Source organism: Muscardinus avellanarius, assembly GCF_963383645.1.
Source record: "Muscardinus avellanarius genome assembly, chromosome: 19".
Lineage (NCBI taxonomy): Eukaryota > Metazoa > Chordata > Mammalia > Rodentia > Gliridae > Muscardinus > Muscardinus avellanarius.
This window is the reverse complement of record NC_137805.1, coordinates 44,211,070-44,232,897: the sequence shown is the minus strand read 5'-3', so window position 1 is coordinate 44,232,897 and position 21,828 is coordinate 44,211,070. Positions and strand designations below refer to the sequence as shown.

At 45.3% G+C, this 21,828-nt stretch overlaps 1 protein-coding gene across 2 annotated transcripts in view; it reads left to right on the top strand.

The window, feature by feature from the left end:
- ACSS2 (acyl-CoA synthetase short chain family member 2) overlaps window positions 1-21,828 on the top strand; it is a gene marked incomplete at both ends in the record, with an annotated part of 67,639 nt that overhangs the window by 44,358 nt on the left and 1,453 nt on the right. The window contains 14 exons of one of the 2 annotated variants that reach the window (XM_080716410.1): window positions 7,453-7,544; window positions 7,739-7,842; window positions 8,249-8,321; window positions 9,124-9,199; window positions 9,354-9,468; window positions 10,269-10,307; window positions 14,673-14,810; window positions 16,022-16,192; window positions 16,971-17,104; window positions 17,289-17,421; window positions 17,501-17,557; window positions 17,729-17,809; window positions 19,221-19,329; window positions 21,561-21,629. In XM_080716410.1, the coding sequence (XP_080572536.1) occupies window positions 7,453-7,544; window positions 7,739-7,842; window positions 8,249-8,321; window positions 9,124-9,199; window positions 9,354-9,468; window positions 10,269-10,307; window positions 14,673-14,810; window positions 16,022-16,192; window positions 16,971-17,104; window positions 17,289-17,421; window positions 17,501-17,557; window positions 17,729-17,809; window positions 19,221-19,329; window positions 21,561-21,629 (1,391 nt within the window). The remainder of the gene's footprint in view (window positions 1-7,452; window positions 7,545-7,738; window positions 7,843-8,248; window positions 8,322-9,123; window positions 9,200-9,353; window positions 9,469-10,268; window positions 10,308-14,672; window positions 14,811-16,021; window positions 16,193-16,970; window positions 17,105-17,288; window positions 17,422-17,500; window positions 17,558-17,728; window positions 17,810-19,220; window positions 19,330-21,560; window positions 21,630-21,828) is intronic. The other variant, XM_080716411.1, reaches the window with a different exon arrangement.

Genomic DNA, 21,828 nt, shown 5'->3' with positions numbered 1-21,828 from the left:
AATCTCTTTGTCTATTGAAAATTTTGTTTCATATACTGCACTTCACTCATTTGCACTATCAACCTGGACTCTGTTCATTTTTGACCTTGTGTGCTAGTTCATTGCTAGTGGAAGGAAGGAGGCCTCGATTCTGAGTCCTTGTCCTTGCTCTTATGCACCCTGTGACCCCAAACATAGCTAATAGCCTCCTTGACTCTCAGAGGTAGAAGATAGAATTGGATGTCCTGTTAAGAGCTCCAACATCCTCGTGGCCTTGGGATCTTGCACGAGGCCAGTATCCTGCTCCCTTCCCACTTCCAGGTAGCCAGGGGCCCTTGCCTGGTGTATATGTCAGTGAAAGAAGACACTGAATGAGTAAGGGATCTATATCAATAATGTACAACTTGAGCCCATTAACAAGGGAGAAGAACACACACTGTAATGTGCATGTGTGCACACATGCACCTGTGCGTGCAACTAGTAGTGGCTTCAACTAAGCTCTACTTGCATCAGCTGTGCTTATCTGTTCTGTTCACCTTCTATGTACCAGGCTGTATTTAGGGACAGGGATAACAGTGACCAAGACAGATAGGGTCTCTACGATCATGGAGCGTATATGCTCCATGATAGTAGATATAAAATAGGGAAGGACAAGGACAATAATACACAAGTAAATAAAGTAAATGAGATAATTTAAAATAATAAAAAGTTTCATTAGCAAATAAAACAATGATTTGATAGTTTCTGAAAAGGCATGCTATGCACATAGGTGAGTATAAAAATATGGTACTGTAGTTGGGCCTATGTTTGAGTTCTGGGTGCATATATTTATGCAATTTGTGTTCATGTGTACAGATGGGCTGCTTTTTTTGTGGTACAAGGTATTGAACACAGGGACATCCTACCTCCAAACTACACCCAAGCCCTATTTTTTTATTTTGAAGCAGGATCTAACTAAATTGCAGAAGGCCTCACTAAGTAGCTGAGGCCCACTGTGAACCTGTGATCCTCCTGACTCAGCCTCCCAAGTACTGGGATTATAAGTGTGTGTGTCACCACACCCGGCCAGATGGGCTGCTTTTGTGCCTAGAATGTTTATATATTAGTATAAGTGATTTTCTGCAAGTGAGTGCACACAGGTGAACTGTTATGTGGTACAATTGTAGGGGCACATGCATGGGGATGTATACCTTAGCTTTCAGCTGTTCTGAACATGTTCGGACATGTTCTGACGTTCCTGTAGCTTTCATCAGTGGGACAGTTACAGAATGGCTTTTCTGCCTCTGGCATTCAGGGCCTTTTACCAGCTCCCTCTCTGCTTGTTTGTCCCACTTTGGTAGGCTCTCTGTGCCTGGCTCCTCTTAGCCCTAGGAGGGTGAAAGCCAAGGACAGGAGAGTCACTGACTCATCAAGCCAGAAGCTGGAAAGAGGCCGATAATCTGTGTAACCTGTGAGTAAGGAAAGGCCTGGCTTCTCTGCCAGTCCCTGTCCTTCACACCATGGGGAAAAGAGTCCTGACATGACATCAGAAGTCCTAAGGATCTATTCTTAGATCTGTAACTTATTATTGTGTGACCTTGGCCAGCTACTACATCTCTCTAGGTTTCAGTGTCCTTCAGAAGTACTCTGGGTAGTAAGGAAGGAGAGGGCATGCAATGGCCTGTCGTGCTGAGGGAGGGCCACTTGGTGCTGTGTCTGAAGGAGGAGGTGGAACACTTTGAGTGATATGATCAAAAGTGTGGAGGTGGGCTTGAGCTTTTGTGTGAGTGAGGCCAGGACATGCCCACTTTGACTAATATTCCAGCTTCTTATGTTGCTTACAAGGTCCTACATGACTTGGTCCTGCCTCGCTCTCATTCGTATCCAACCTTTTTTCCACTGTATTCTAGCCATATTGACTTCTGTTATGTTCTTTGAATAGATACCAGTGCCTTTCCATCTGATGCCTTCTCTGTCTAGAATACTTTTCCTAATCATTAATATGGTTACCTACATATTACTATTTATTTTTTGAACTTTTTATTGGTGTATTGTAGTCATACTTTTTTTTTTTTTTTTTTTTGCTGTACTGGGGATGGAACCCAGGGGCATTCTACCTCCAAGATGCACCCCCAATTCAATTTTTATTCTTTATTTTTGAAAGGACAAAGTTTGACCACACCAGAGACCACCTTGTAGCCAAGAGATTTATTGGAGGGGCCGGTATGAAAGGAAGAGAGAGGGGGAGAGAGAGAGAGAGAGAGAGAGACAGACAGACAGACAGACAGACAGACACAGACACACAGACACACAGACAGAGGGGGAGAGAGAAAGAAGAATCCGGGAAGAGAGAGAGCGCGTGCTGGGATCAGGGTTATATAGGGGCTTGGGGTTACAGATTGGGGGCTCATAGGCTAGGAGAAATGCCCTTTGAACTAATTGGCTAGAGTCCCATGGGAGGGGGTCGTGCGGCCAGGTAATTGGCTCAGGGGTCAGTGGGGAATAGACCTTTCACTGATTGGCCAAGGGCAGCAGGAGGGGGCAGGTCTCCCAGGTAAGTGACCAGGTGCAGTCAGAGGGGGATGGTAGCTTAACTGGTCAGACCAGGGCCTTTCAGGAAACTTAGTTTATGGGGGGGGGGTCTGAAATAAGAACCTAATTCATCTAACAATTTTGAAACAGGGTCTCACTGAGTTGCAAAGGTCCTCACTAAGTAGTAGCTGAGGCTGTCCACGAACTGTGATCCTCCTATTTCAGCCTCCCAAATGCTGGGATTATAAGCATGCGCCACCACACCTGGCCCATAGTCATACGTCTTAACGGAGTACAAGATGGTGGAGGCATACATGCACACATCACCCAATTAGCCCTTATCTAATTCCTGCCCCATTCTCTCCCCCTAGTGATTGACTTTGATATGTTTGTTAATGTACATCATGAACATTACTATTTAGGTCTTTATCTGAAATATCACCTCCCTAGGGAGAGGCCTTCTCTGACCTTCTTATCTAAAAAGTGATTGTCCACTAATATTTACCATTGTTGAAAATACACATACCTTTTGACCCAACAATTTCTTTCTTTCTTTTTTTTTTTTTTTTTTTTGGTGGTACTGGAGGTGGAACCCAGAGGCTTTCTACCTCTGGGCTATACTCCCAGACCTATTTTATTCTTTATTTGGAAACAGGGTCTCACTAAGTTGCTGAGAGCCTCACTAAGTAGCTGAGGTTGGCTTCGAACCTGTGTGATCCTCCTGTCTCAGTCTCCCAAGCGCAGGGATTACAAGCGTGCGCCACCACGCCCGGCTCCCAACAATTTCATTTTTAATAATTCATCCATCCTACAAATATACTTGTAAATGACATACAAATGAAGATACTCATTGAAGCCTTTATCACCCAATAAATTCTAGTTCATACAGTGGAAAAAGAGAATGAAACAACTTTTATTTGGCCTTAATGGAGAGTGATACAAAGGTATATTATTCAATTTAAAAAAGAAAGATGAGGCAGGTGTAGTGGTGCATGCTTATAATCCCAGCATTTGGGAGACAGAGACCGGAGGATCATGGTTTGTAGACAGCCTCAGCTACGTAGTGATGCCCTTTGCAAGTCAGTAAAACCCTGTTTCAAAATGAAGAATAAAAAATAGGGCTGGGGATGTAGCTTGGTACTGCAAAAGAAAGAAAGAAAGAAAGAAAGAAAGAAAGAAAGAAAGAAAGAAAGAAAGAAAGAAAGAAAGAAAGAAAGAAAGAGAGAAAAAGAAAAAAGATGAGAGCCAGGGACAGTGGTGCACATCTTTAATCCCAGCACTTGTGAGGATGAAATAGGAGGATCACAGGTTTCAGGCCAGTCTCAGCAACTTAGCAAGACCCTGTTTCAAAATTAAAAATAAAATATAGAGTTGGAGGTGGAGCTTGGAGGTAGGACACCCCTTGCTTCAGTACTAGGAAAAAAGAAAAAGCAAGATGACTGGATGATTGCACTCTGTACTTAAGATCTGTGTAGTTTATTGAATGTATATAATACTCAACTTAAAAAAAACAAGATACAGAATGGTGTATATTGTATGCTATCATTTGTATAGAGAAATGAGATTATATACACATAAACATGTGTATGTATACTTATTTATTTATTTATTTATTTATTTATTTAGTGGTACTGGGGGTGGAACCCAGGGGTGTTTCTACCTCCGGGCTATACTCCCAGACCTATTTTATACTTTATTTGGAAACAGGGTCTCACTAAGTTGCTGAGAGCCTCACTAAGTAGCTGAGGCTGGCTTTAAACCTGTGTGATCATCCTGTCTCAGCTTCCCAAGCACTGGGATTACAAGCGTGCGCCACCACGCCTGGCTGCATGCTTGTTTAATAGGCTTGTTTCTTGAGTAGAGCAGCACTTCCCACACCTGCTATGCTGTGCTTGGCTGGAGATGTTCCTTTTTTTTTTTTTTTATCTCTGATCTATACTACAGCCCGCCTGCCTGCCTTCCTCCCTTCCTCCCTCCCGCCCTTCCTTCTTTCCTTCCTCTTTCTTCCTTCCTTCCTTCCTTCCTTCCTTCCTTCCTTCCTTCCTTTCTTTCTTTCTTTCCTTCCTCTTTCTTCCTTCCTTCCTTCCTTCCTTCCTTCTTTCTTCAGGGTCTCACAAAGTTGCAGAGGGCCTCACTAAGTATCAGGCTGGCTGTGAACCTGTGGCCCTCCTGTCTCTGTCTCTCAAGTACTGGTCTTATAAGTGCACCACCATACCTGGCATGCTTACCCTACACATAAACAGTTTTTTGGCTAGGTATGGTAGCACATACTCGTAATCTCAGTACTTAGGAGGTGGAGACAGGAATATTGCAGGTTCAAGGACAGCCTCAGCAACCTAGTGAGTCCCTGTTTCAAAACAAAAAATAAAATGGGGCTGGGGTTGTAACTCAGAGGTAGAGTGCCCTTGGGTTCCACCCCCAGTACCAAAGATAAATAAATAAAATAAAATCCAATTTTTTATTCAAAAAAAAATTTTTTTTGGTGGTACTGGGGTTCCTGGAAGCCCTTCTACCTCCGGGCTACACTCCCAGACCTCTTTTTACGTTTTTTATATTTGGAAACAGGGTCTCCTAAGCCAGCACGCGGCTGGCTTCGAACCTGCGCGATCCTCCTGTCTCTGCCTCCCAAGCGCGGGGATTACAAGCGTGCGCCACCACGCCCGGCTATTCAAATTTTTAAAATTCTGCTTCAGCTGGACACAGTGGTGCACTTCTGTAAGTACTTGGGAGACTGAGACAGAGGATCACAAGTTCAAGGATAGCCTCAGAAAGTAATTAGTTACTCTCATCACTACTCAAAAAGTAATGAGACTACTCTCTCTAACCTAGAGAGACCCTGTTTCAGAATAAAAATACAATAGGGCAGGTGGTATAGCTTGGAGGCAGAATGCCTCTGGGTTCAATTCCTAGTACCAAAAAATATATCTTCAGTAATATCCCAAGGATCTTATGAAAGATGCTAAAAGTGTAGACTTCTGCTGAAGTGATTTTGGTCACTTGATATTAGTTGAGTTGCCCTAAGCCCTGTGTCCTATTAGGAGTGGCCCTGTCTGCAGATTGTCTCTGGAAAGTTACACAGAATATTAGTGACAGTAACCAGTAGGCAGGGAGATTGGGAGGTAGGAATGGGAAGAACACATAGCATTATATATCTTTCTATGCAATGCCACATATATATTATTTATTTTAAAGATCATACAATTGGAAAAATCCTGGGGGAAATATGTCCTTGCTTTTTGCTTTCCTTTTTCATATTAGGGATTGAACCCAGGTCCTCATGCATGATAAGCAAGTATTCTACCACTAAGCTATATCCCAGCACAAAGGTGGTGATTTCCTTCCTTCCCTCCCTCCCTTTCTCTTTTTGTGGTACTGGGGGTTGAACCAGGGGAATTCTACCTCCAGGACACATCCCAGCCCTATTTTATTTTTGGAAACAGGGTCTCGCTAAGTTGCTGAGGCTGTCCTGGAACCTGTAGTCCTCCTGTCTAAGCTACCCAAGTATTGGGATTACAAACTTGCACCACCACACCTGGCAAAGGTGGTGATTTTCTTTTCTTAACTTTTTTTTTGGGGGTGTGCTGGGGATTGAATCCAGGGGCATTCTACCTCTGAGCTACACCCTAGACCTATTTTTATTTATTTATTTTTTAAACAATTCTCACTAAGTTGCTGAGGTTGACTGCAAACCTGCAAACGTCTTATCTCAACCTCAGTACTGGGGTTACAAGAGTGTGCCACCACACCTGGCTAAAAGGTAGCGATTTCAAACTTTAAATGTATGTTAGAACAGGGCAAGATAATACAGGCCTGTAATTCCAGTGTTTGGGAGGCTGAGACAGAAGGATCACAGATTTGAGACCAGCCTCAGTTACTTAGTGAGACTCAGGAACCTAGTGAGACTCTGTTTCAAAAGCAAAAATAAGAAGGACTACCAGTATAGCTCAGAGGTAGAATGTCCCTGGGGGTAATTCCCAGTACTATACACACAAAAGTGTGTATCAGAATCATCTACTAATTCTTTGTATGGGATTGTAATAAAAAAGCACATTCTTGAACTTTGTGGTTCTGATTCAGTAGGTCTAAGTTGGGATACAGGAGTGTGTGTGTGTGTGTGTGTGTGTGTGTGTGTGTGTGTGTGTGTGTGCGCTTTCTTGCGTGCGCACATGGTATTGGGGATTAAACTCAGGGGCTAGGCCAGGCGTGGTGGTGCATGTTTGTAATCCCCGCACTTGGGAGGCGGAGACAGGAGGATCGCACAGGTTCAGAGCCAGCCTCGCTGGCTTAAGAGACCCTGTTTCCAAATTAAAAAAAATATATAAAATAGGTCTGGGAGTGTAACCCAGAGATAGAAGGGCTTCCAGGAACCCCAGTACCAAAAAAACAAACAAAAAACAAACAAACAAACAAAAAACACCTCAGGGGCTATACCTTCAACCTTATTTATTTATTTATTTTTATTTATTTATTTGAAACAGGGTTTCCCTAGTTTCTAAGGGAAACCCTACATTGCTGAGGCTGTCCTTAAACCTGAAATCTTCCTGTATCAACCTCCTACTATTGGGATTATAGGTGCGTACCACCATGCCTGGATAAGAATATACATTTTAACAAATTCTCTAGGTAACTAAGGTGCAAATGCTTTGAGATCTTACTTGGAATAATACCAATGCAGACTTGATTCTGCATCAGGAAGTCATATGTATGATATCATTTCTCCTTAGCACATCCCTAGGATGGGAAAGAACGGCCATCAACCCATTTTATCAACATAATAAAATGAGGCTTAGAGATGAACAGTGTACTTTCCAAAGACACACAATATGTGTATAAAGTAGCTTAAAAGGCCAAAGTATCTGTCCAGTCAGCTCAAGGTGCATGGCAGATGGCGTAACCTCACGGATGGTCCCTGGTCCTATTACTGGATGGACTTTATGACTGTTTCTTTCTGGTATATCCCAGGGAGGGCAATGAGCCAGGAGAGACCACCCAGATCACATACCGGGAACTTCTGGCGCAAGTGTGCCAGTTCAGCAATGTTCTCCGTAAACAAGGTGAGTGTTGGGGTGTGGTGGGGCTGGAGGGCCAGCCTTGGGTGTCTGAGGATTTGTGGGGAGAAGACAAGGAATAGAAAAAATCTGATGATGAAGGAATAGAAAAGATATCTGGGAGGGGGCCAAGTGGATGGGAGAGAATAAGCAGCCGTAGGAATGGTTCATGGTCCGCATCCTGTGTCTTTTACCTGCAGGTGTTCGAAAGGGTGACCGAGTAGCCATCTACATGCCTATGATCTTGGAGCTCGTGGTGGCCATGCTGGCATGTGCCCGCCTTGGGGCTGTGCACTCCATTGTGGTAGGAGTTCAAGCTGGGGAAACATTGGGGACTGGATGCAGTGCTGCACCCCTATATCCTAGTACTTGGGAGGATGAGACAGGAGGAGCACAGGCTCAAGGGTAGTCTTAGCAACTTAGCGAGACCCTGTTAAAAACAAAAAGTAAAATAGGGCCGAGGTGTAGCTTGGAGGTAGAATTTTCCTGGGTTCAATTCCCAGTACCATACAAGCCCAAATAATATAACAACAGTAACAACAACAACAAACTAGAGAGCTTAGAGAATTTGTGTCATAGGTCCAGATCTTCATCAGTTTCTTCTAGGGCCCTAGCTTGGAGATCTTAAGTGTGTGATGAGCAATGTCGTTCCTTCTTCACTCAGTCCCTGGGGCCTCCCTCTCCCCCTCAGCTTTTCTTTCCTTCCCCAGTTTGCCGGCTTCTCTGCAGAGTCTCTATGTGAACGGATCCTGGATTCTAGTTGCAGCCTTCTCATCACTACAGGTGACTAATATTTTCACCCCTTCTCCAGAAAGCCCCATACCTCGTTTGAGTTTGGGGCTTCTCAGGATGGAGGATAGGGCCTGCCTGCCCTTCCTCTCCTAGTCCAGTCAGCTGGTCTTCTGTCAGCCCAAACCAACTGGAAGAGCCAGATTGAAGAGACCCTCTCAAAAAGGGCTCTGTGGGAAGCCGGGCGTGGTGGCACACACTTGTAATCCCAGCACTTAGGAGGCTGAAACAGGAGGATCACGCAGGTTCGAAGCCAGCCTCAGCTACTTAGTGAGGATCTCAGCAACTTAGTGAAACCCTGTTTCCAAATAAAGTATAAGATAGGCCAGGCGTGGTGGTGCACACATAATCCCCGTGCTTGGGAGGCTGAAACAGGAGGATTGCGTAGGTTCAAAGCTAGCCTCAGCTACTTAGTGAGGCTCTCATCAACTTAGTGAGACTCTGTTTCCAAATAAAATATAAAATAGGTCTGGGAGTATAGCCCAGAGGTAGAAAGCAACTGGGTTCTATCCCCAGTACATAAATAAATAAATAAATAAATAAATAAATAAATAAATAAAGTATAAAATAGATCTGGGAGTGCAGTCCAGAGGTAGAAGGCCCCTGAGTTCCACCCTCAGTACTACAATAAATAAATAAGTAAATAAATAAAGTATAAAATAGATCTGGGAGTGCAGTCCAGAGGTAGAAGGCCCCTGAGTTCCACCCTCAGTACTACAAAAAAAAGGGGGGGGCCTCTGTGGATACTGAAAAGTATAGTACCTACTAAGCCCTGAATGTCTGTTGCTCCCCAAAGATGCCTTCTACAGGGGGGAAAAGCTTGTGAACCTCAAGGAGCTGGCTGATGAGTCCCTGGAGAAGTGTCGGGACAGGTAAGAGTGCTAGCCTATTGGTTACTGCTCTGGGTTAACTAGGTCTCTCCCCAACTTCCTGTTGTTCCCCCTACCCTAAGTGGACATGGGTGGGTCTTGCCAACTTCTCATTTAAGCCAACTACGCTACCACGTCAGGCTTTTCTTTCCTCTAGGGGTTCCCCAGTGAGATGCTGCATTGTGGTCAAGCACCTGGGGCGGGCAGAGCTGGGCATGGGTGACTCCTCCAGTGAGTCTCCCCCAGTTAAGAAGCCATGCCCGGATGTTCAGGTGAGTCTGGCACTGCTGTGCCCTCCTCTGGGCTCAAATTTCCTCCCTTTTCCTGCCCAAGAAGTTCCTCATGTCTTCCTCTGCTTCTTCATCACAATACTGAGGTTCTGGGAACAATCCTGGGAATGCTTCCTCTGGCAGGGATGGCTGAGAACAGGGGACTTTGACCTTGATATGAGTAGAGAGGTCCTTGGGCCTCGGGAATGAGCATGAGGGGTTGTGAAGGGCACTTTGTGTGCTGGATGGGGTTTCTTGTGGACACATGGTGCCCTAAGGGCTTGGACTTGGGTTGGAAATATGCTGACCTGGGTCACCATATACAGTCATCTTAACTGGGCTGTGACTTGCAGTAGGCCACCTTCGTGGCCATAGAAGAACCAGATTCCAGTCCTCAAGGTGGCTCTTGTTAGCTTTGGATCCAGTGCTTCTGATGGGAGCCATAGGAAAGCTCAGTGGTAACTTCCAGGTTTGAGGGACACAAGGGGATGAAAATTCTGGGATCTAAAAGGATGGAAGGTAGATTCCATGTCTTGAAGGACCTGAGTGGTCTTGGAAGAAAAAATCGTTTGGGGAGATTAAAGCAAATAGTTTAGGGAGATTAGAGAGCCCAGTTACTGTTAGGGGTTCTTCATGTATAAGGGCTCATGTCAGGATGGGTAAACAGAGGCTGGGGGAGCCAGTGAGAGGAGGCACCCAAGGAAAGAAGGCATCCAGAATTAAGGGCGTACTTACCCTTCCCTCCCACTCCTCAATCCTCGGACCCTGCTCATCACCCTTTCCATTCCATCGGCTCTTAACAGGATAAGCTGAAAGAGAAATCCAACCACAACCAGCCCCAGGTATCCATTTCTGCACTGACTTGGTCAGCTGCTTCTCTGTGTGCTTGTGTTTGTGTCTATCTGCTCTTTGCCTGTTTGTCCCATTAAGGTAGCTGCCATACCTAACACCCTTCCCCTTGCTCCTGGGACCCTTGATATCTATGCCACTCTGAAGTGTGGTGAAATCAAATGCCTATTACTGCCTCTAAAGAATGTCATAGAGCAAGGACCTCAGAGAGGTGCAGCAGACATCCAATTTCACTCCTACTGCTCAGAACCTTTGTGGCAGAGGGGACCAGTTAACATGTCAGGAAGCATCTATTGTGCACTTGGCTGGGGCAGAGCCAGGAGAGACAGAGGAGGAACAGGTATAGACCCTGACTTGGGAATTTAGCATCAAGTTGGGGAGATATACATGTATTACAAATGAAAAAATTAATTTTATACTGGAGAGTAGAGAATATTCCTAAACACATTTATATACTGTTTTGCGATTTACAAACTACACATAAGTCTCTGTGTAATTAAGTACAAACTGAATAAAAATCACACTGTAGGTGGTTCTAAGAAGAGAGATCCATAAATGGGTGTTAAAAGCAGGTTAGTATAGAGGAGAGAGTGGGCCTGGAGTCCAAAGAAAAATTTGTAGCTATATGACCTTAAATAAATCACCTCTTTTCTGTGGACTATACTTTCCTTATCAGTAATAGATAATAAATACATGCTTAAAAGAAAATGACTTCCCTATTAAAACAAAACATAAAGCCCACTGTTCCTATGAGTTTTCCCCTCTTCGCAAGTTACTTTAGTTTAAGTCTGCTATGATCAACCTCTTATGCTAATGGTACACATAAGCCCCCTTTCTCTATTCTCATTAGCATGATGGAGGTAGATTTGATCCCAAAAGCACACTGCTTTCCTTTTAAAACTCAGGCAAGGACCTAAGTCAGTTTCTTGAAAGAGCCATCAAATTTGGGTTTAGAGTATGGGTTCTGAAATCAGACTATCTGGACTCAAATCCTAGCTCTGCCAAGGGCTACTGTGTAAGCTTGGCAAGTTCCTTAAGCTTTCTTGCTTCAGTTTCTGCATCTGTAAAATAAGAATAATTGCGCCTATCTTTAGGGGTTTGGTTAATAAATGTAAGGTGGTTGGCAGGTAGTAACACTACTCAATGAATGTTAGCTTTTATTGTTCCCCTTTATACAGCAGACTGCTCTCTCTCCCTCCCCCTCCCCACTCTGAAACCCAAGGGCATTCTACTTCTGAGCTACACCCTCAGCCCTATGTAATTCCCCCTTTTGAAACAGAGTCTCACTAAAAGTTGCTTAGGCTGGCTTCAAATCTGCTATCCTCCTGTCTAAGCCTCCTAAGTATTGGGATTACAAATGTGTGCCACCACGCTGGTGTCTTTTTTCTTTTATTAAGATTTTATAAACTGGGCATGGTGCTGCATGCTTCTAATCCCAGTACTTGGGAGGCTGAGACAGGAGGATCACAGGCTTGTGGCCAGTCTCAGCTACTTAGTGAGGCCCTCTGCAATGTAGCGAAACCCTGTTTCAATATAAAGAATGAAATATAGGGCTAGGAATATAGCTCAGAGGTAGAATGCTGCTGGGTTCAATCCCCAGTTCAAAAAAAAAAAAAAAAAGATTACTTAAGGGTCAAGGGGGTTGGAGATCTGCTAAGATTTCTGCAGCTTTTAATGCAATTTTCAGCCAACAAACAGACTTTGTAAGCCTAATTTTGTGCTCTTTGTTTTTTGGGGAATTGACTTCACCTCCAAAAAATAAGCCTCCAGAAGCATACAGTCTGAGGCAAAATTACAAGAGTTTATTTGTTTTCTGGTCTCCCTTTTAGAAATGGCAGTCTGGCCAAGTGTAGTAGCACATGACTGTAACCCCAGTTCTTGGGAGGCTAAGACAGGAGGAATGCAGGTTTGAGACCAGTGTGTGCTAATTTAGTAAGACCCTATTTCAAAATAAAAAATGAAATAGAAAAATAGAGCTGGGGGGATAGCTCAGTAATAGAATGCCCTGGGTTCAATCCCCAGTACACACACACACACACACACACACACACACACACACACACACACACACGAAAAATTAAAAAGAAGGAAAGGGAAGGAGAAAAGAAAGGGGAAGAAAGGAGAGAGGGAAGGAGGCTGGGAACATAGCTCGGTGGTAGAGTGCCCCTGAGTTCAATCCCCAGTGCCACACACACAAGAGAAAGAGAAAAAGAAAGTGAAAAAGAAAATGAAAAAGAAAGGAAGGAAGAGGGGGAGAAGGAGAGAGTACCTGCGATCCTCCCATCTCAGCCTCCCAAGTACCTGAATTACAAACGTGTGCCACCACACCCGGCTCTTAAGTATTCTTTAAGGGAGAGCATGGCACAGTTTTTAGGTGTCCTCCTCAACCATATCACCTACAAGTTCCCTTATATTCCTCTTACCTACCTGGCAGCTTCCCTCCCCAATGCTGTCCTAGTCCAAGGCAAAGGCTAACTCCTCAATTTTTATTCCAGAAAATTCAAACCGTTTCCTGGTTCAAAGCCATGAGCCTCGTAGGCACACAACCGAATTTGCTTCACTGATTAGTCTCATCCTGCTTCCTGGTGCTTGTTATTGGCTTTACACCTGAGCACCCCAACTTCTCTACTCCTCCCCCTATACATATATACCCACAAAGGAAGTGGTTTTATAAAATTACAAGAATGCCCTTAATGCAGAGCCACAGTATAACCATTTGGTGGGGGTGATTACTGAAGGTTGAGTTTTAGGGGCATTCTATTTCCAAGGTACACTTTAGCCCCCTTTTTTTTAGTTTGAGACAGGATCTTCCCAAGTTGCTGAGGGGCTCGCTAAAGCACTAAGGCTGGCCTAGAACCTGTGATCCTTCTGTTTCAGCCTCCTACATACTGGGATTATAAGTGTGCGCCACCATGTCCGGCTTAGTAAACAGTTTTTGAGACAGCTAAAGCAAACTCAAAACGGTTATCATCATACCCTTAAATTTATTTCCTGATCGTCATTGCACTTACCTCTGTCCCTTCTGACATTCACCAGTCTTCCTCCTCCTCTTCTCCTTGGGGCAACCCAAATTTGATATTTATTAGGTAATACCTTTCTCTTTTGATAGTTCTAAAGTCCTGTACAATCCTTAGGGCAAGAATGGCTATCCTCATTTTAAAAAGGAGTGACTTGAGGTAGAATGACTGCCTGGAAAGTGGCAGAAGTGAGATTGAAATCCAGGGCAATTTTTGTATAATTTAGGGAATGCAGTTTGACCCAGCAGAGAGTAGACACGAATTAACTGGTAACAATTGACTTAACATGTATGAGGCCCTGGGTTTGATTCCCAGCAACACACACACGCACGCACGCACGCACGCACGCACGCACGCACTGATGTAGCCAGAAAAGGAAAATGTTTCAAAGGAGAGGTGGGAGAAATTTCAGGATGATAGATGTGAATCCCAAAAGCAATCATGTGTAAGGAAGTTTCTTTCTTGGAAGTAATCTACCTTGGTCCTTCTCCACCAACTTGAAGCCAGGCTCCCTGCCAAATGGAGCCTGTCTCCTCAAGCAGACGTTGCTGTGAGAAAGTCCGCTGGTATCAGTGCTGTCGAGGCAGGAGAGGACCTGCTGATGTGAATAGGATCTAGACATGTGAAAAAAAGGACTTCAACCAAGATCTGTTGTTTGCTTTTACTACTAACTAGCAGGACCAAGTGCCCACCTCACCTGCAGACTCTGATTTTGCATTTCTGAATTATTATCTCTGAATTATGCTGTGTGCAGTCCACATCTCTGTTGATCCACGAGTCCACAGTTCATATGTGTGTGCCGGCCGCGTGTGCATAGCCATTCATCTAACAAATGCTTTCGAGTGTCAGGCACCTTGCTTAGTTAGGGAGAAGGGGAGAAGGGGACAGATACGCCACTGCCTTCCAGACCTCAGTATCTACTGGGGAGATAATCAAGTAAATGATTAAATAAATTTAATTGAAAATACATGCTGTGTGGAAAAGAAACATAGTCTTGTGGTTAATAATCATAGCAGGGGTGGGATGGGAATCTTGTCAGTTAGCATTTAAGTAAAGCCCCTGAGAACTGAAGGAGGAGAATGAGCCAGACCGGGCACTCCTCAGCCTGCGGCTTGGCAAGCGGAGTTCTGAGGTAGAGGTGGAGGAGGGCAGCAATGCTGAGAGTACTCAGCAAGCCTGCTGCTCTGCGTTTATTCTCTCTGCCCCATTCTGTCCTTGTAGGGCCCTCCTTCCCTTCCTGTGCCTTCACCTGCCAGTCCTATCCCATCTCTCCAGGCCTGTCTCCTGCTCCTTGAGTTGTTCACAGTTCTTCTCTGCCTATTCCTGCCGTCCTCTCTGCAGATCTCCTGGAACCAAGGGGTTGACTTGTGGTGGCATGAACTCATGCAAGAGGCAGGAAATGAATTTGAACCTGAGTGGTGTGATGCTGAGGACCCACTCTTCATCTTGTACACCAGCGGCTCCACGGGCAAACCCAAGGCAAGTGTGTGTGTGCGTGTGTAGCTAATGTATGGGGCAAGAAGTGAGCTTCTGAGAAAGCATGTGACCACAGAATTTTACTCTACAACCCTTTCAGAAATATCAGATTACCTCTGCCGAGCGTGGTGGTCCATGCTTGTAATCTCAGCATTTGGGAGGCTGAGACAGGATTGAGGTTTGAGGATAGCCTCGGATACTAGTGAGGCCCTTTGCAACTCAGTGAGACCCTGTTTCAAAATAAAGAATAAAAAATAGGGCTTGGGTTGTAGCTTGGAGGTAGAATAGAATGCCCCTGGGTTCCAACCTCAGTACTGAAAAAAAAAAAAAGAAAGAAAGAAAAGAAAACAGAAAGATCAGATTACCTTTTCTAAATCAAGACATAAATCCTCAATTACTAGGTGGTGAAGCCAGGTAGGGTGAGACAAATTCAGTGGGTGCTGTCATGGTGCCAAAAAAGGAGGGGGCCATCATTTCCTGTGGCTGACATGGATGTTTCTTGCCCATCCCCACATGGATTGGTTGAAAGAGAGCTGTATTTTCAATTTAGGCCAAGGGTGGCACAGGAATTTCTCTTGACCTCCAAGAACATAGCTCTTAGATTTCAGTTTCTTCTTTATGGCACACCTTTGTCCTGCCAGGGCTCAGTGTGGGATCTGGAAACACTTAAGAAAGTTCTGACTTTTCCATTGACTTAAAAGACTTGAAAGCTGTGTCACTGTACCTTCCACTCATCCCTAAGTTTTCTGCACATGCTTTGGAATAATCCTTATTGGGCCTTTAGAAACACAATTCTTGCTTCTCTTTCCTAGAATACAGTAGGGATGGAGTAAGCAAAGGAGGTTGTCTTTTTCCCCCAGTTACTCTGACAGTGTGTAATTGATTGTGTGGGCACAATACACAGCAGACTTAGATGTGAGTGTGCTAGGAGTATTCATATGTGTGTGATATGGGTGGTTCAGAAATACAATCTGAAGATATGGATGGGGATGGTCGGATGATATGTATGTGTCATATCAGGGGTGAGATGAAGGTCATTTCCTTCATTTAATGGGAGTAAAAAAAAAGAGATAGAAGAGAGAGAGGTGCTGGGTTAGGGCTGCTGGCAGGGCCAGAATCCCTGAGAAGGGTCTAACTCCAGCTCTGCCCAGTTTGCATTTGTTGGTCAGTGGAGGAGGAGCAAGCCCTGACCTGACACTCCATTCCTTCCACAGGGTGTGGTGCACACAGTTGGGGGCTATATGCTGTATGTGGCTACTACCTTCAAGTATGTGTTTGACTTCCATGCAGAGGATGTGTTCTGGTGCACAGCAGACATTGGCTGGATCACTGGCCATTCCTACATCACCTATGGGCCACTGGCAAATGGTGCCACCAGTGTTTTGGTGAGAAGGGAGCTGGGACCCACAGCCACCTGACCTAGCTCGGGGATGGAAAGATTGTCCTGGGTGACTTCTTCCCAAGCTACATAATGTAGAGACACAATCACCTGTTCCCTGGAGAAGGAGGAGTCCTAGGCTGGCCATGGTAGTATATGCTGTAATCCTAGTACTTGGGAGGCCGAGGCAGGAGGATCATAGGTTCAAAGCCAGCCTCAGCAACTTAGTGAGGCTCTCAACAACTTAGGGAGACCTCGGTTCCAAATAAAAAATAAAATATAGCTGGTGGCACACGCTTGTAATCCCAGTACTTGGGAGGCTGAGACAGGAGGATTGCAGGTTCGCAGCCAGTCTCAGCTACTTAGGCTCTCTGCAACTTAGTGAGACCCTGTTTCAAAAATAAAACAATAAAAAATAGGGCTGGGGGTGTAGTTCGGAGGTAGAATGCCTTTGGATTCAATTCTCAGTACCGCAAAAAAAAAAAAAAAAAAAAGTAAAATATGGCTGGGGATGTAGCTTGGAGGTTAAATGCCCCTGGATTCAATCCCCAGCAGAACACACACACACACACACACACACACACACACACACACACACACTCACACTCCTAAGGGGGCAGAGTGGCCTGACTATGAAGGTCTCTTTCCTTGTCTGCTCAGGAAATAAAAAAGATATAGTTGATCAGATAAGGTAAAAACTGAACCTGAAGGGATAGTAGGGGAACAGTATCCTTCACAACAGCCGTTGTGAAGGACCAGGAATGACCACCTTTCACTGTGGTCAGTTTGAGGGGATCCCCACATACCCAGATGTGAGCCGCCTGTGGAACATCGTGGACAAATACAAGGTGACCAAGTTCTACACAGCACCTACAGCCATCCGTCTGCTCATGAAGTTTGGAGATGAGCCTGTCACCAAGTGAGACCCCTTCCCAGTTGCTGTACCATGGATATACTTCAGAGCAGGGTGGTGCCTTTGTACCTAGTTTCTTTCTTTCTATTGTCCCAACTCGCTGACTTGGAGTAGGGAAGGGGGAATGGGAAGAGTACTCTGGCTCCCAGCAATACTCAGAATTTTCCTCTCTCCCACTCACCTGCCCAAGGTATAGCCGGGCATCTCTGCAGATCCTGGGCACAGTGGGTGAACCTATCAACCCCGAGGCCTGGCTGTGGTACCACCGAGTGGTAGGGTCTCAGCGCTGCCCCATTGTGGATACTTTCTGGCAAACAGAGACAGTAAGTGAGGGGTTGAGAAGGCTGGGCTCAGGGACAGTGTGGAAAACTGATTCAAACCCCTGATCTCTGACTTCCACAGGGTGGCCACATGCTGACCCCCCTTCCTGGTGCCACACGCATGAAACCTGGTTCTGCTGTGAGTGAAGCTCCCCTGCTGATCCTGGGCTTGGCAGGGCTGACAAGGCCCTACGAGAGAGTGGGGAACTGCACTGAGATGTATGAGGAATTTGGGCCTCTGGGGTTCTTTGGCATTGGAATCAGAATTGCTTCATTTCTCTTCCTGGATTCTCTCTCCCATTTGCTTTAGTCCTTCCCATTCTTTGGCGTAGCTCCTGCAATCCTGAATGAATCTGGAGAAGAGTTGGAAGGTGAAGCTGAAGGTTATCTGGTGAGGCCCTGGCCTTTGGGGGTCTTTGAGAAGGGAAAAGGGTCCACCGAGGGTAATTTGCTTTCCAGTTTATAACCTAATCCCTCCTGGTAGCTGCTTAGGACTGCACCTCCACATTTGGGCGTGGGATGTGCGAGAGTTGTTCTCTGCTGAAAGACTTAGGGGAAATCCTTCTATATACTTTGTCTGCATCTCTACCTTTTGCTGCATAAGACTCTTTGGCCAACATAGGGAAAGGAGCTTTCATGATATAGAGGACACACATGTAGGTGCTTGAGTCTGTGTGTTCAAGTTCAAATCCTGGCTCTGCCTCTTTGGTGACCTCAAAGAAGTAACTTTTCTCATTTGTAAAACTGGTTATAATAAATAGTACCTTTGTTTCCTATAGTTGCTTGGTTGATTAGATAATTTATGCAACAAGGGATTATCACAGAACCTAGAAGTTAGTGTCTAATAAATGTTAGCAATTATAATTTTTGTGTTAGTACTTGTAGGGATCTTACTGGCCCTGTACCCCTGACCCCATCACATACTTTCCCAAGAACAAGTTAGTAATACTCTTAGCCTAGAATTCCATCCATCCCATCAATCATCAGTCTGTTGCCACAGAACATTTTTATTCACGTGTAAGTCCTGCTTTTCTTTTTCTTGCAGCATTGAACTGAGCTACATCCCCAGACCTTTTTATTTTGAGATAATCTAAGTTGTGAAGGCTCCCCTCAAGCTTGCAGTCCTCCTGCCTTAGCTGTGTAGCAGGGATTGTAGGTGTGCGCCACTGCAACCGGTTTGAGTCTCTTTTTTTTTTTTGGTGGTACTGGGGGTGGAACCCAGAGGCCTTCTACCTCCAGGTTATACTCCCAGACCTATTTTATATTTTATTTGGAAACAGGGTCTCACTAAGTTGCTGAGAGCCTCACTCAGCAGCTGAGACTGGCTTCGAACCTGTGCGATCCTCCTGTCTCAGCCTCCCAAGCGTGGGGATTACAAGCGTGCACTACCACACCTGGCTTGAGTCTCATTTTTTTAATGTAACTTTTCGTTTGCTTTCCTGGGGGATCACCCAAAGGGAGGCTCAAATCTATTAAATGCTTACTAGTAATAGAACACTGCTAGGCAATTTCCACATACTATTAATTTAATCCTCACAGTAACTTTAGAAGATAGAAATTACTTTCTCTGGTTTACAGATGAGGCTCTTGAGGTTCAAAAATAACATTACTTTCCTGGGGTCACAGAGGCTCATAAGTGGCAGAATTGGGGTTCCCAGCGAGGATTATCCATCTCAAAGCTTGTGCTTTGTCTTATTTCTCAGGCGTAGCATCGAGGATATTTTCCCTTAGCTTTAGCAAAGCTGTGCTTGTCTTCCTGTGGGACAGCCTAGCGTTGTGACCGTGCCTTCCTCACTCCCCAGGTGTTCAAGCAGCCCTGGCCAGGGATCATGCGCACAGTGTATGGGAACCACACTCGCTTCGAGACCACCTACTTTAAGAAGTTTCCTGGGTACTATGTGACAGGAGATGGTGAGCCTTGACTGTCCTCTCTGCACCTCCCACTAAGATGCATACCCGCCTTCCATTTCCAGAAGAGCTGGTTAGGTGTGAAGAACAGGGAAGGGAACGTGTCCCAAGCATCAATGTCTGGCAGCCAGGCAGAGGGACAGAAAACTGAGCAGGAAGGCGAGTTACGGAGAGGTGGAGTCATCTGAGGTTGGGTGTATGAGGAAGGAGGGTCTTGCTTCTTGCTCGTGTGTGGACAGAGATGGGGCATGTAGCAGTCTGTTACTACGTCATGTGTGTCCCCATGTTTGGAGCTTATTTTTCCATCTGTCTGTCCACTAGTCCATTCAGCCATATTTATTGAGCACCTGCTGTGCCCAGGCACCGATCTAGTAAGCACAGGTTTATTTCCATGGATAACATGGTCACAGTCTCTACTGTCCTGGGTTTATTTTCTAGCAAGGAGATAGATGAATTTCTTGGGTAGAAATGAGTGCTCTCTTCAGGGATGGCTACTGTGCACCGCAGCGAGGGAACGCGTTCCCAAGTGCAGAGCTGGTAGTCTGGAGGGGTAAAAAGGAACCAGGCGCAGGCAGACCTAGAGTAAGAGTGGTTGTGTGCCACAGGACATAACCTGGTTTTGTTGTCTGCTTATTGTTGTGTTTTTTGTTTTTGTGGTGCTAGGGATAAAACCCAGGGCTTTATCATGCTAGCAAGCAGTCTACCACCGAGCCCCCAGCCCCATGGGGCACAAGCCTGAAGCACATGTGAAATAGACTGACGCCTGTGGAGCTAGAGTGTAGGGAGCACATACAGAACATCACATGCAGCTAGAGGTAGATAACATATAATCCTGTAGGCTGTGGTGAGCAGTTTAGGTTTCTTTTCTTTTCTTTTTGGTACCGGGGATTAAACTCACAGGCATTCTGCCTCCAAGATACACCTCCAGCCTGATTTTATTTCTTATATCTTATTTAGAAACAGAGTCTCACTAGGTTGTTGAGAGCCTCGCTAAATTGCTGAGGCTGGCTTTGAACCCTGATCCTCCTATTTCAGCCTCCAAAGTACTGAGATTACAAGCATGAATACTACACTCTGCTAGAAGTTTAGATTTTATTCAGAGTTCGGTGAGAAGCCAAGCATGGTGGCACACTTCTGTAATCCCAGTACTTGGCAGACTAAGACAGGAGGATCACAGGTTCAAAGCCAGCTTCAGCAACTTAGTGAGACCCTGTTTCAAAAAAAAAAACAAAAAAACCCTGGGGTATAACTCAGACGTAGAAGGTCCCTGAGTTCAACTCTCAGTACATATATACACACAAAAAAAGTATGGTGAGAGACTTTGTGTTTTAAGCAGGGGAGTGATACAATTAATTTGCTATTTAGGAAATAACTTTGCCTGAGTTAAGAAAAAGAAACTTGAGATGGGTGTATTGGTTATTTATTGTTATGGAATAAATTATCTCTAAACTTGGCAGTTAAAAGAACAAACATGTTATTGCACGCAGTTTCTGGGATCAGGATCTGGGAGCAGCTTAGCGAGGGGGATCTTATCAGGGTCCCTCATGGGTGATAGTCAAGCTGTTGATAGGGTTTGCAGTCATCTCAAGGTTTGCCTGAACCTCGGGGATTTACTTCCATGCTCACACACATGGCTACTGACAGAAATCCTTAGTTCCTCACTACACAGGTCTCTCCATAGGGCTACTCACAGTTATCACAGCTGGCTTCCCCCAGAGAGAATACAACCAAGAAAGAAAACAAACTGTCTTCTGTAACTTAATCCCAGAAGTGATATCCTGTCTTTTTTTTTTTTTTTGGTGGTACTGGGAGTGGAACCCAGGGGCTTTCTACCTCCGGGCTATCCTCCCAGACCCATTTTTTATATTTTATTTGGAAACAGGGTCTCACTAAGTTGCTGAGAGCCTCACTAAGTAGCTGAGGCTGGCTTCGAACCTGTGCGATCCTCCTGTCTCAGCCTCCCAAGCGCGGGGATTACGAGTGTGAGCCACCATGCCTGCCTATATCCTGTTATTTCTGCCAAATCCTGTTGACCACACAAACTAACCCTACACAGTGAGAAAGAGGACTATGCAGGTTATAAATACCAGAGATCAGTGGGGCTGTCGTGAGGCTGCCTGCCTCAGGGGCAGGAGTAGAGGACTGTTGGATGGCTACTGTGGTGGGTATCATGGTTTGGTAATGTGGAACGTGTATCCTGCTGGGCTACTAGCTGTGCTGTGCATTCCTTCCAGGCTGCCGGCGTGACCAGGATGGCTATTACTGGATCACTGGCAGGATTGACGACATGCTCAATGTATCTGGTGAGACCCAGGACTCCTTTCCATCTCTTTAGCTGTTTCCTCAGCAACTCCCAGCCAGAGCCTTCCTAGAGAGCCTGGACTGTCATTTGGCCAGACCCTGGGTGACTGTGGCATTCGGTTTGGGGCCCAGTTTTTGGAAGAAGAGTGTTGAACACTAGAATGGGCCAGAAAAGAGGACCCAGGGTGGTGAAGTAATTGG